The sequence below is a fragment of the Hemiscyllium ocellatum genome, chromosome 20, assembly GCF_020745735.1.
Source record: "Hemiscyllium ocellatum isolate sHemOce1 chromosome 20, sHemOce1.pat.X.cur, whole genome shotgun sequence".
Lineage (NCBI taxonomy): Eukaryota > Metazoa > Chordata > Chondrichthyes > Orectolobiformes > Hemiscylliidae > Hemiscyllium > Hemiscyllium ocellatum.
In genome coordinates, this window is record NC_083420.1 from 16,029,086 (window position 1) to 16,043,200 (window position 14,115).

Sequence of the window (14,115 nt, forward strand, 5' to 3'; positions counted from 1 at the left end):
AATATGCTGGAGAAACTTAACAGGTCGGGCAGCATCTGTGGAGAGAGAAACGGTGTGAATGCTGAGTCAAGTAGAAGTCTTAGATTAGATTACTTAGTGTGCAAACAGGCCCTTCGGCCCAACAAGTCCACACCGACCCATAGACCCATTCTCCTACACCTAACACTACAGGCAATTTAGCATGGCCGATTCACCTAACCTGCACATTTTTTGGGCTGTGGCAGGAAACTGGAGCACCCAGAGGAAACTCACGCAGACACGGGGAGAATGTGCAAACTCCACACAATCGCCTGAGGCGGGAATTGAACACAGGTCTCTGGTGATGTGAGGCAGCAGTGCTAACCACTGTGCCACCGTGCCGCCCCAATTATTCTTCAGAATAATCTTCTTCACATCCACACAGACTGTTGCCTGAGGCAGGAATTGAACCCGGGTCTCTGACGCTGTGAAGCAGGAGTGCTAACCACTGTGCCGCCCACAAAATGAACCCAAAGGCCCCAGAGAGGACCTCGGGGTTCATTTTGTGGACAGCACAGTGGTTAGCACTGCTGCCTCACAGCACCTAGCACTGTTGCCACACAGCGCCAGAGATCCGGGTTCAATTCCCACCTCAGGCAACTGTCTGTGTGGAGCTTGCACATCCTCCCCGTGTCTGCGTGGGTTTCCCCCGGTGCTCCGATTTCCTTCTACAGTCCAAAAAATGTGCAGGTTAGACGAATTGGCCATGTTAAATTGCCCATCATGTTAGGTGAAGGGGTAATGTAGGGGAATGGGTCTGGGTGGGTTGCTCTTCGGAGGGTCGGTGTGGACTTGTTGGGCCGAAGGGCCTGTTTCCACACTAAGTAATCTAATCTAATCTGAAGAAGTCACTCTGTTTCTCACTCCACAGATGCTGCCAGACTGTTGACTTTCTACAGCATATTCTGAATTAGTGGTGCTGGAAGAGCACAGCAGTTCAGGCAGCATCCATGGAGCAGCAAAAGCCCTTCATCTTCGAGCACCACTAATCCAGAATCTGGTTTCCAGCATCTGCAGTCATTGTTTTTACCTCGTTTTTTTTTTCTACAGCATAGTCATAAAGAGTTTTTGTTAGACCAAAGGGCTGCCTTCTGTGCTGTATCATTTCTGAACTAGTCAGCAAACATTCTAATCCAAAATTTTCAGCTCTTGACTTGTACATTGTGATTTTTCACATGTTAATCTAAAGAGTGTTTTCTGATTGTACCCCAGATTTCCAGAATCCAGTTTATAGTTTTCAATGACTTCACAAGAGTGTGAAACTCTGGTAGCAACAGATGGTAACCTTATGAACCTACATTTTTGCTAGGTCGCAAGATGGCAATTGTGTCTGAAAGGTACAAAACAGCTTTCGATATTTTTAAAGGCAATCTATCCACGTGTCACAACACATCTCAGCAAACAGCTGGGACCTGAACCCAGGTTCTCCTCAATCAGAGGTAGGAACAGTACCAGTGTACCACAAGGAACATTTGAAATATAGCTTTAGACATTTTCTAATCAACCTAATTTATTTTCTAATGAAACTGTCACTACACCCCTCTGAAGCAGGGAACCCAGACTATTACAAGTGCCTACTGTAATGCAGCTTTAGATATTGTGTAGATCAACCTGCACAGAGATGTTATTAGTCATTCTGGAACAGGTGTGACCTGAACTTAGACTTTCTTCGCCCAGAGGTGGAGACACTACCACTGCACCACAAGAGGCTGTTGGAACAAGAACAGGAATTGCTGGAGCAACTCAGCAGCGTGTCTGGAGAAAAAGCTGAGCCGAGGCGCAGCAACCCTTCTGCAGATCAGACCCTTGTCATACAGCTTTAAGATGTCTCACCGCCTCCAGGCCCCTCAGTCCTGGCACGAGGCTCTCCTCCCGCCCCTCCCGCGCGAGAGCCGCAGCCGAGATCTCGCGAGAGGTGTCGGTCGGCCGCGCCGCTCCGCTGCTGTGTCACGGTGTTTGAATGAGGAGCAAGGGAGGCGGTTTGAGAAATGGCGTCCGCCTTGGAGCAGTTCGTCAACAGCGTGAGGCAGCTCTCCTCCCAAGGTAAGGAATGGCGGTGCCAACGAGGGTGATTTCCCAGACTGGATTTTGAAGGGGAGGGTAAAGATACTCGTTCCTTGCCCTCCCTCCAAGCGCCGGTTACCCTTCAGACTGTGAAAGCTTCGATCCTTTCCGAGTGTCTCCTCGTACCGGGAGGAGAGAAGGTCTTCCACACTGTTTGCTTTCGTTTGATGGATGTTCCGCGGCCTGTTTACCTCAACGAGAGTGAGCATCATGACACCGGATATACCAGCCTCTGCCAGGCCCCATTGGTCTCCGGGCGGTGATTGACGCCCGCCTCTCGCCGCTGATTCGCTCACGCGGCCGTCATTCAGCTCAACTCAGTAACATTGGGCCTAGGCAGCTATCAGATCCCATCCACAGAGGTTATATGGAAGGGCAGGCAATTCTTCAGTTACTAACATACTTTTGAGGTGCCTGGTGTAATCCAAACAGATGTCTCGTTTTCCACTTTGTAAATCCGGGAGGAAAATCCAGCCATACTTGAGAATAGCACAAATTGGCCTTTTATTTCTGAAAATGAGACTCCAGTACAACCAGTGTGTTCATTTTCAAGTTCTACTGTTCCCAACGGTGTTTGCTTCCCTCTCCTTAAGTGATTAGCTTCTTTACCAATCGATTTTGAAAGTTATAAGTTAGTTATTCAACTTATTATGTAAGTCATGACTTGGAGATGCCGGTGTTGGACTGGAGTGTACAAAGTTAAAAATCACACAACACCAGGTTATAGTGCAACAGGTTTAATTGGACGCACACTAGCTTTCGGAGCGACACTCCTTCATCAGGGGATAGTCTCTGCTCTCTCATTAAAGAGATGGTGGTTCATGTATGGAATGAGCTGCCAGAGAAAGTGGTGGAGGCTGGTACAATTAAAACACTTAAAAGCATCTGGATAGGTGTATGAACAGGAAGGGTTTAGAGGGATGTGGGCCAAGTGGGACTAGATTAGGTTAGGATACCTGAGTCTAGATTAGAGTGGTGCTGGAAAAGCATAGCAGGTCAGGCAGCTTCCGAGGAGTAGGAAAATAGACGTTTCGGGCAAAGCCCTTCATCAGGAATGAATGGATATCTGGTCGGCACAGACGAGTTGGACTGAAGAGTGTTTTTGTGCTGTACATCTCTATGACTGATGGTAGTTTACCTTGAGGGTCCCTATGCCTCAGGCAAGGAGAGAGGTTGAGTCCTTAATTGAAACCTCAGCTGTCAGGGAATTGAACCCTCAGTGTTGGCAGTACTCTGCAATTGCAAACCACTTGTCCAGCCAAATGAGCTAAGCAATTGTGGAATCAGCAGATTTTGTACAAGACTTATTTTCAGGCTCAACCCGGACCTATACTAGTAGGTTGAGAGTTACAAATAATTCTTGAAACTGGAAATTTAGAGCACTAAAGTAGGCTTACTTGCATTAAATTCAGTTTGTCCATTGCTTTCCCACATTGATTTCCACTGTCATATATACTTCAAAATTATTTCCCCATGTTCAGATACAACCTTGGTCTTTCTCTCTGTGCTCCTCTTATAGATGTCAACTCTTCAATTCCTACTGGCTTCTGTGTATTCATCCATTGAGGCCTTAAGCTCTGCAATTCTTCCCATGTCCTTTTAAGGGCTTCCTTAAATCTGACCACTTTGATCAAATTTTAATCACCAATTATAATATCTCCTTCAAAAAAAACAAATTACTGCAGATGCTGGAAATTTTATTGCATTTTTAAAGTGCCTCCTTTGGTTTTGTTAATTTTTTATTAGATCTTGCTGTTGCCTTAGGGCAGTTTCCTGTATGTAAATGCATGTTTGTTCTGAAGCTGAGAGTTTACAGATCTTATTAAAATTTGGCTTAGGACATTGCAAAGTGGCAGAGCTACATTACTGTGTTGTGAAGGTAATGGTGGGCCTTCTCCATGAATAACGAGTGACTGATCAGAAACTTCAAGTTTCTGGTATAAAATCGTGATTAAGTCTGGCCATGGGGTTTGTGGCTCAGTGTTTTGCAACATTGGGGCCTTGTTCTTGGTGGTTGGGGGAGAGGGGTGCTGTTAAATAATCTTGAATTGCTGAGTGCAACTTCAAGTTTGTTCATACAGTAGTCACAATGGTTAGGGTTTGCTCTGTTGCAAATTCATTTGAGATGCAAGCAGGAAAGTTTAATGTGGAATTCTAGGCATTAAAATTTTAAGTGAATTACAGTTAAACTAACAGGGAATTAATTTGAAAAGAAATGTCTATTGTGCGTTTTACTATGGAAATGTAAGTGTTACCTTCCATCATTCCTGCTGGAGTATTTGGGACAATAAATATAGTGCAAAAGTCTATTTCGTAGATAGACCCAACTCAAATATAACTTTTAAACATTGAGTAAAGTTTAGAGACAATGCTGCAACCAGTTCCAAAATTTAGATAACTACTGGAGATGTCTGGTTGACTTGATGTACTGCGGTTGTCTCTGATTTGGAAAGATTGTAGTTCTAGCACCAGTCTGATAATCATGTAACCTAAGAGAAAGTGAGGACTGCTGATGCTGGAGATCAGAGCTGAAAAATGTGTTGCTGGAAAAGCGCAGCATATCAGGCAGCATCATGATTCTACTGCTCCTTTAATCATGTAACCTATCCTAATACTTACCACTGTTGCTGAGAGTGCTGTATTTTTGGAGGTGTCATCTTTCACGCGAGCCTCATCATTTAACATTCCTTCCTCAAACAACACCAACAAATAGTTTTTTCCAGCAGCTCTGGAAGTGTCTTTGCAGAGAGCTACAGTTATTATTTTGAGTCCAATATGGCTATTCTTCAGAAGGCCTTGAGATTTTGGAGCTTGCATATCTTAACGTCTGATAGGAAGATAAAAGTCTTTTGTTGAATTGTTGAATTAGACGAAAAATGAAATAGAACAGGAGATCAGGACAGCTTTGAGATATCATGAGACAAAAAAAAACTGCAGATGATGGAGAGAAGGATCAAGAATATGCATGTGATGACACATGGCATCAAGTATGGTTCTCAGGTTGTGGCAGGAGCCGCAGTCTGAGGAATGTTATATATCTTGGAGATACTTATAATCTTAAATATGAAGAATGGAACATCAGTTGGAATCCATGGAATCAGGTGTAGCCGGAGATGTCATTGAGGAAGGAGGTGTAGCTGTGAAAGTGACTTTTAGAAATACTTTATCAAACACTGCAAGGGAGATCAAAAGCAATGAAAGTGAATGAGCCAAAGTATTAAAATGTCAATGCACTTTGTGAGAAGAACTGAATTTCTTAAAGATGGGCATGCTTGGAACAGAAGTGGCACTGAATTTGCCACTTAAAGCAAAATATTGCAGATGGTAGAAGTCTGAAACAGAAAATCCTGGAGAAATATAACAGGTATGGCAGCATCTGATGAGAGAGAAGCAGTTTTGAGTCTGTGATAACTCTTTCGGAATTTAATTTAATTAAATATAGTACATTATGAGAATGAACATTTAATTGTATGATCTTGGTTATTTGCATGTTAGAAATTTTAAAAAGTGATTTTTAAAAAATTCCTTTATTGGAAATGGACATCATTGGCAAGGCTAGTATTTGTTGCCCATCCCTAATTGCCTTTCAGAAAATGATTGTAAACTGCACTGTTAACAACTGAGTGATTTTCTAGGCCATTTCAGAAGACACTTAAGAGTCAACTGCAAGTAGGTCTGGAGTCATACATAAGTCACACCAGATGTGGCTGTCAAATTTTCCTCTTAAAAAGCTGATATTGAATGAGATGGATTTTCACAACAGTCCTATGGTTGCATGGTGACTTAACTGGTGCAATTTTTAATGACAGGTTTGTTTAATTGTATTTAAATTCTCTGGACGTTGTGGTGGGCTTTGAACTCTTGTTTCTTGATTACTAGTCCAGCAGCATAACTAATAACGCTAATGTTCTCTAATCCAAAATAAAATGATTTATAATGTCTTGAGGACACAATTACCTGATCTGAAATTCAGGTTTCTGTTTTTGTTCCTGGGATTTAGCTGTACCACTATCTCCTTTCTTAAAATCACGAATATTAATAGCAGCGAAAGTGGTCGTGTTAGCCTCTCATATCTGCATCAAGATGGCTAAAACTTGTCTTGGTACTGCAACTAAAGTACATGTCCAAATACTTTTTAAATGTGCTGAATGTTTCTGACTGTATTACATTCAGACAGTGTTCCAGGTCCCAATCAACCTTTGTTTGTAAAAGGTTCCCCTTAACTCACATCTTACCCTGACACCCATGATACTTTAAACCTATGACTTCTTGTTTTCGACCTCTCCCCTAAGGAAATATGTACTCCATCTTTACTTGTTATTTTATACATCTTGACGTAATCTTCCATCAGTCTCCCTCCTCAACTGTACCTTGTACTTCAAGATCTTCAGTTCTGGCAACATCATTTTTTAAATTTGTTAATTGAATGCAAGTGTTATTGCAAAACCAGCATTTGTTGCCCATCCTGAATTGCCCTGAGAGATGCTACTGAGCCATTGTGTTGAACTGCTGCAGTCCACCTTGATTGGGTACAAACACCATATTGTTTGGAAGGATACTTCCATATTTTGGTCCAATGATTGTGAAGAAATGGGGAACTCAGGATAGTTCATGGCTTTGGAGGGATACTTTCAATTGGAGGTTTTTCACTGATTTTGCCACTCTTGTCCTTCCAGGACCATTGATCACAGAGTCTAACAGTTGATCTCACCATCTGCTTATGTAAAGCTTCTAGAAACTGCCCAGATAGAGAAAAGTGCACAGTCTCAATAGGCTTTGCTAGCTTGGTGCATTATGTTTGGTTTCAGTTTGGTCCATACAATCAATCTTTGTAGGGTAAAATATGTTTTCTGGTGGCAATATAAACAAATTAGTAAAAAATATCCTAGAAACTGAAGTGTGAAGTCATTATATTACATTACTAGTGTTGGGTTCTTTTTCTTGAGATTCTTATGTACTTGATGCAACTGCAATATACCAACTTCTGTGAACAACCAAAATTTATTAAGCAAGTACAAGCTGTGGAGGAACCCTTAACACTCTTCGCAGAGCTTGTGAAGTCATGTCAAGGGATCTCCCTGAACGAAAGAAACAGTCCTTCCTTTATACAATGCAAGAGTTTCACATTACCATCAGTAATACCCACAAGATGACCTCCAGCCATTCCCCCACAGACACAATGTAGTGATCACATCATTTCCTGAAACAATGTAATGTAAATCATCCCTTCATGGCCAGATCTGTTGTGATTTTCTTTTTAAACTGCAGGAAGTGGTCAGAATTTTAATTGCAATGTTCTTATTGATTCTGAACAGGGAATGATAATGTAATGAATTCTTTAACTCTGAATAACTAGGAAATAGCCGTGCAAATGGCTCTGAATGGCAAGAGATGGGAATGTAAATTCCTTACATTCTAAGACGGAGACATACTACCCTAAGACAGAAGCATACAACCTGTAGCCTCGGCACATCCAATTTCCTGCAGGTCAGCAGAGCAAATTAGCCCCTTAACATGTCTCGAGAAATAAAGAAGCATATTTGGCCCATCGTGTCCAACCAGACTAGTGGAAGAGCAGCCCAGTTAGTTTCACTCCTGCATTTGTTCTCTGTAGACCTGCATATTTTTTTTCTTCAACTGCTTACCTTGTAGATCTATGAGGTTTGGGAACTGCTGACCAGTGCTGGGGAAACAAATCATGACCATTGACGTGAGCTCCCATGTCTTCACACTTGAAAGCAGCTAGCAGCATTCTGGATGTTCCAGAAGCATGAATCCAGAGACCTATCTGCAGCGTGATATGCAGCAGAGTTTTGTGACAAACTGTAGGGTGAAGCAATAATGAAGGATGATGAGCCTAGACCAATTAAAAATGTAGAACTTCCATGCTGAATGGGAAAATGAATTTCTGTTAACAACTGTAAAAGATGAGAGTCTGTCTTAAATTTCATTAAATTATATTGATAAGTAAAAAGGAGAATTTGTAATGACACCAGAACAGTACACAGTAAATCTAAGGATAGTATTTTCTTGAGCAGAATACTTCGGACAAAAAAATTGACAAGCTGAAAACTGTTTTGAAAGCTCAACATTTGTTTTTTTAAAAATCAGCTGCAAAAGTTAAGGTTTGTGCTGAAGCATGATTTCATACTTGCCATCTTTAGGCAAAACACAAGAATGTTCGCAGTTGCTGAAGTAATTTGAAAAGTTGCTGAATCTTTATTTAATGATTTTTAAGAACAAGGAAGAAATAACAGCAATCTAGAGCATGTCACTTTGTGCTTCTGTGATGAGTGGAATCTTTGTCGAAAGATGCTTTTCGTCAACTACAGCAGGACAAGGACTGTGAATAATTGTCACTAATACGATGACTGATCATTTTATACCTATAGTTCTGAAGGGCAAAACTCCTAAAGATGGTCTTCTTATCCTCTTATTACTTACCAAGAGAATAGAAGTGAGGATATACATTCAGACTTTCAGATTCCTGATGAAGGGCTTATGCTCGAAACGTCGAATTCTCTATTCCTGAGATGCTGCCTGGCCTGCTGTGCTTTGACCAGCAACACATTTTCAGCTGTGATCTCCAGCATCTGCAGACCTCATTTTTTACTCAAAAACATTCCAATCAAGAAACTAATTTCCATCACAACTGAAGGCGTACCAGCCATGCTTGGCACAAATGTGGACTTTGATACATTTTGTAGAAATTCTGTCAATTAGCACTAAAGTCGCAACAACAAGCATTAACAAATAAAGATTTGAATTTCTCTCATGAAAGTTGTTAAGCTTGTAAATTTTGAGCCTTGTAATTTTGAGTAATGTCAAGGCCCCGATTATAGATTATGTGGAAAGAATTAACAGAATGTGCACACTTTTTTAAAAAAAAGAAAAATCCTGAAATCTCAAGTAGTTATATGCTTACTCAGTCAAAATTAATTTCCCTAAACAATTAGGAATTCCAAATGTGATCAAGACAAATTAAGTGAATTATCCATCCAGCACAAACCAGTGACTATAGCTGGATGGCATGGTGACTCATTGGTGAACACTGCTGCCTCACAGCTCCAGGGATCTGGGTTCAATTGGGCAACTATATTTGTTGATTTGTTTAAATCCTTATTCAATAAACTCCAAGCTGTCTGTGGTGAACTAATCCTCCATGCTGATGTGAGGCATTTAAGTCAAGATTTTTAGATCTGTTGTCTGAAAAGCATTGCTTTCCTTAAATTAAGGAATGAAGCATGCAGTGAGCTGTCACATACCGTGGTTGTTAGACCGAATTTCTTGCAAACATAACATCAAAATTGAATGCATTGAACCAGAGAAACGACAGAGACTTGGCACATATGATCAATGCAGTGAATGCATTTAAATTGAAATTATTGTGCGGTCCTCCCAATTTAATGCTGTAGCACTTCAAATTAAGGTAATCAAATTCAAGTATCACACTTGCTATTTAACAGACTTTATGTAACAGTCTTAAGATGCAAACTTCAAAGCACTGACGGATGATGTGCAGTCATGTGTCTGTTGGACTTGGTGAGTTTAGGATAAATGAATAAATATGTTTACACTTGGTTTTAGAATTATAGCAGGTGGTGTTCAGTGTTTGACAGGTGTTAGTATCAAATAAAACGCATTTCACAACCTATACTCACTGTCTGTCTCTGTCTCCCTCCCTCTCCCTCTCTCATCACACAATCACTCACTCTTAGACTTGTACTTTCATATTCACATAGACCATTTAAACCGTTGTTGTACACGCTGTCAGTTGCGTGTGCTCTCACTTGCAGCGTCAAGCATTTATTTGCACTCTGGTTGCATTGAGGAATGGATCTCAAGAATCGGGGGAAGGCGGCAGTTGCAGTCAAGTTGCGTCGTGGAGCAGACATCGTCAGAGTCGGGAAGTGGGGTATGGAAGAGTCATTTGTAGTCATATTCAATTCAAGCAGTAGAACAAACTCCAGCATACATCTAGAGAAGTGTCCAGTTTGTGAGGTAGGCAAAAAAGAAAGAAAGAACATTACTCAATTTGGCATGTCCTAAAGGCCAAAGATTGTTGTTCAGAAAAATAGCAATCATTGATTGATTAGTTAGTCAATGGGATGGTCTAAACTAGCTTGGCTGCTGTGGGTACTGACCATCTTAATTGACAGACTATTTGGCCAGTCATCCTGGCCCCAAACGCACTATTGAGCCCTGCTGTACTTCATGGCCACCAATACAAGTTTGGGAGTTGGGACCCCCAAGTTGTTTCAGCTGATCCCATTGGGGGTTGTGAATCAGTTTAAGAAATCCTGCTTTAGAATGGTGTGACCTTGAAACGCAATTAACCCAGCTTTAAGAAAATTAGTACATTTGGTTTCATATTGGTATCTAACTTTCACAAAGTAACGATCAAAATTTGGTGTGCGAGTGTGTGTGCGAGTGAGTGAGAGAGAGAAAAAAAAAGGTGAGGGGGGAGAACTTGAGTTTGAGTATTTGAATGTATAGGATGTCACAGTTGAACATGATGCTCTCCTCTGGCGGCACTCATTTTAAAGTGAGAGCAGAAACTTAAAATTTGTTTTTCACCTTCTCTGTCTGTTGAAAGATTAGTCAGCTCTAGGTCTGGCTGAAATGAAGTGACTTAATGTGAGTGGAAGATCTGACCTAGGATCTTCAGGTTTATATCGTTTAGTGTCAGTTGTATCTGAACTGGTGATACTCACGCTTGAAAGGCTTTTGTGCACTGCTTAGGCTGTAACTGCAATTCACTACTGAAGGGTGCCATCTTTCAAATGAATGTAAGAATTGTTGATGGACTATTTTTAAAGCCTAAATATTTTAACTTAAAGCCAAAATAACACAGGCAGTTGGAAACAGTTAAACAGGCAATAATCAGTGCAAATTTATTATTGTGTCTCAAGACATATGTAACATTAAAAGATTAAATGGGAATATCTCTCTGGACATTAATGTAATAGTGAAGGGTTAAACTACACTGTCTTTGGATGGGGATGGCAATCATGAAAGAATGCAGATGACTATCCATTATAATTTACACTTCATTTAGACAGTCATTTGCTATTACTCCCCTGCTATTGTCAAGTTAAACTATAATTCAATCTCTTCCATCCAGAAATGCTTTCTGGCCAGAGGTATGTCGCACCTGCATTGTCTTGGGGAATCTTTGAGTCAGAAAATCATCTGCATAAAGATTCCCTAGGATTAGAACATTAGCATTTGCATTATCTCCGAGGATGATTTCATTCTGACATTGTACCTGGGGTAACGTGACTGTGAGTAATTGGTGGTTGTCTTTCATGGTATGTGATTGTGGGGGAGTGGCCAGAGCATCGGAGGCATGGACAACTGACCTGTGTAAAGGGGATGTATTTGCTTTGTTCAGGGCCTCACTTTGACTCAAGCTTGCACGCCTGCAAGGGAGGATAAAGGGGGTCACCCAGCTTGTACAAGCTTTAATAAACTTTTAACTGTTTGCAGAAGTTTTTGTGTGCGAATTGTATCTCGTGTGTGAAACCTCAGGAAAATAACCAATCATAAAGCACAGAAACTTTGCTGAGCAGAGAAACTTAAATTTAAGGGATTTTAGAAAGGAAACGTGGGTCTAATAATAGAAAAGAAACACTCACTCACCCGTTGGTAAAAAAGGGAAATAGTAAAATTACTTTATAGACTTTCAAAAATAAAGCTATAGCAGTGTATGAAAGAGTGATGAAAGAGATATCCTATGGAAACAAGGCACTTGCTTTGCCTTGGTTATCACATTGAAGTGCAACTATGCAAAAGAGAGGTGGAGTAATCATATAGGAAAACAAATTGAGTATTTCAAAATGGAAATAATATGAGCCCTGCTGTCATTCATTAATTATCAACCTTATTCAGGGGTAGAGAAACAACTAGCAGTTTTTTATCATGATCTGTCAAAATTCCTTTTGATATGGGAGTTGAGTTGTTGAACTTAAGACAGTTCAGCATAACGGTTTAAAATAGAGGAAGATTGTTTGAATTGGTCAGCATTGAGTTGAAGTAAGCTACTCATGCCTTAAAGTAAATATGACTAATACTCGTTTGAAAAGATGTAAATTAATCACTGGCCAATATAACTTCATAAGAACCATAGGGGTATTGAAAAAAATAGAAGCAATGAAATGTGCACTCAAAAGGCAATGGATATGGTCACAGGGCCTTCTCAATAAAATTTGTATTGACATCAAGCTGACAGTTTGATTAGTTTGTTATTTATATGGAAAGGACGGGTTTTTCAGAAAATATGAAGGGTGTAAACAGTGGTGTGCCATACTTGGATGCTATTTCTTAAAATATCCTTTGGTTGCATATCATGGTTTTAATATCAAAATTTGTTGATAGCATTAAATACATAGCAGTTAACTGAAGAGGATTGAAATCACTTAGTAGAGTGGGCAGATAATCATCAATTTTCTGTTTGTTTGAAGCAAACTTTTAGTTGTATAGATTTAACACTTGGTTTACTTTTTTTGTTAGGTCAAATGACTCAGCTATGTGACCTCATCAATAAGAGCGGAGAGCTGCTTGCAAAAAACTTGTCTCACTTGGATACAGTGCTAGGTGCGTTGGATGTGCAGGAGCATTCTCTGGGAGTCTTGGCTGTATTGTAAGTTTGAAATGATTATTGTGTCATCGTAGAATGTAAATTATTTGGTTGGGGGAATTCATATAGAATAATGATATTTTTCCCTTGTTCCTGTCATAAAAATGTTATGGTTGTTCATTTAAGGAAGTTACCTCTTCTGCGGTGGCTTAGTCATATGTTAAGGAATTAGAAAATGTTATCAGTTTGGATGAAAGTATATCAGAAAGAAGGCAGTTAAGCCAATGCTACTTGCATACATTAGGAATTATTTATTCATGTACTAGAAACAAAGTATATCATCAAGTAATTAAACCACACAAGTTAATCTGACCATGGTAGTCCAAACTTTGGCTGTTGTGAAACTCTGTAGGTGGCCATTGACATGTAATAGTCTTAAGGCTAGATTTTCATTATGCAAATGAGTGTAAACCTCAGATTTAATTTTCAAAGGGTTAGTTGTGCATTTTGAGGATTTTAGAGGATATGGGACTCTACACTTTTGATGTACTCGTTAGTCATTGCACTAGCGACACAGATGGTGAAGTAAACTATTACTCTATAGCTAGCAATAATGATTTTTTAGGGAAAAGCTACCTGTGATTAGAAGGAGCTTCATATTCACTAAGTTTTTAAGTGTTAGTTACTTAAAAGACTGTGTGTTGCTTTTGTAAGTTACTGTCTAATTAATTGGTTTCTAGAATATCTGTTGCCTTTGGTAATTGTCCCCTGAAGTATAGTGTGTGAAAGTAGAAACCAGGATGAAATTTAATGGAAAGAAACTGGTCAATAATTTCTTCAAGGTGTGCTTTGAAACTTATGTCAGACTTATACATGGTACGGTCTGAGGGAGTGTTGCTGAACAAAGAGACTTGGAGTACAGGTTCATAGCTCCTTGACGATAGAGTCGCAGGTAGATAGGATAGTGAAGAAGGCGTTTGATGTGCTTTCCTTTATTGGTCAGAGTATTGAGTACAGGAGTTGGGAGGTCATGTTGCAGCTGTACAGGACTTTGGTTAGGCCAGTGTTGGAATATTGCGTGCAGTTGTGGTCTCCTTCTTATTGGAAAGATGTTGTGAATATTTTCAAGGATATTGCCAGAGTTGGAGGATTTGAGCTATAGGGAAAAGTTGAATAGGTTGGGGCTGTTTTCCCTAGAGCATAGGCTGAGGGGTGACCTTTATAGAGGTTTATAAAATCATGAGGGACATGGATAGGATAAATAGACAAACTCTTTTCCCAGGGGTGGGGGAGTTCAGAACTAGAGGGCATAGGTTTAGGGTGAGAGGGGAAAGATATAAAAGAGACCTAAGGGGCAACCTTTTCACACAGAGGGTGATATGTATAAAAATAAGAGCTGTAGGAGGAAGTGGTGGAGGCTAGTACAATTGCACAATTTAAAAGGCATCTGGATG

At 40.2% G+C, this 14,115-nt stretch overlaps 1 protein-coding gene across 2 annotated transcripts in view; it reads left to right on the forward strand.

Annotated features, from left to right (window-relative positions):
- The first annotated feature begins 1,918 nt into the window (after positions 1-1,918).
- Positions 1,919-14,115, forward strand: part of cops3 (COP9 signalosome subunit 3) — a 36,290-nt gene continuing 24,093 nt past the window's right edge. Inside the window, exons 1-2 of one of the 2 annotated variants that reach the window (XM_060840530.1) lie at positions 1,919-2,061; positions 12,595-12,724. In XM_060840530.1, the coding sequence (XP_060696513.1) occupies positions 2,007-2,061; positions 12,595-12,724 (185 nt within the window). In that variant the 5' untranslated portion in view covers positions 1,919-2,006. Of the gene's footprint in view, positions 2,062-12,594; positions 12,725-14,115 lie in introns of those variants that run through there. The other variant, XM_060840531.1, reaches the window with a different exon arrangement.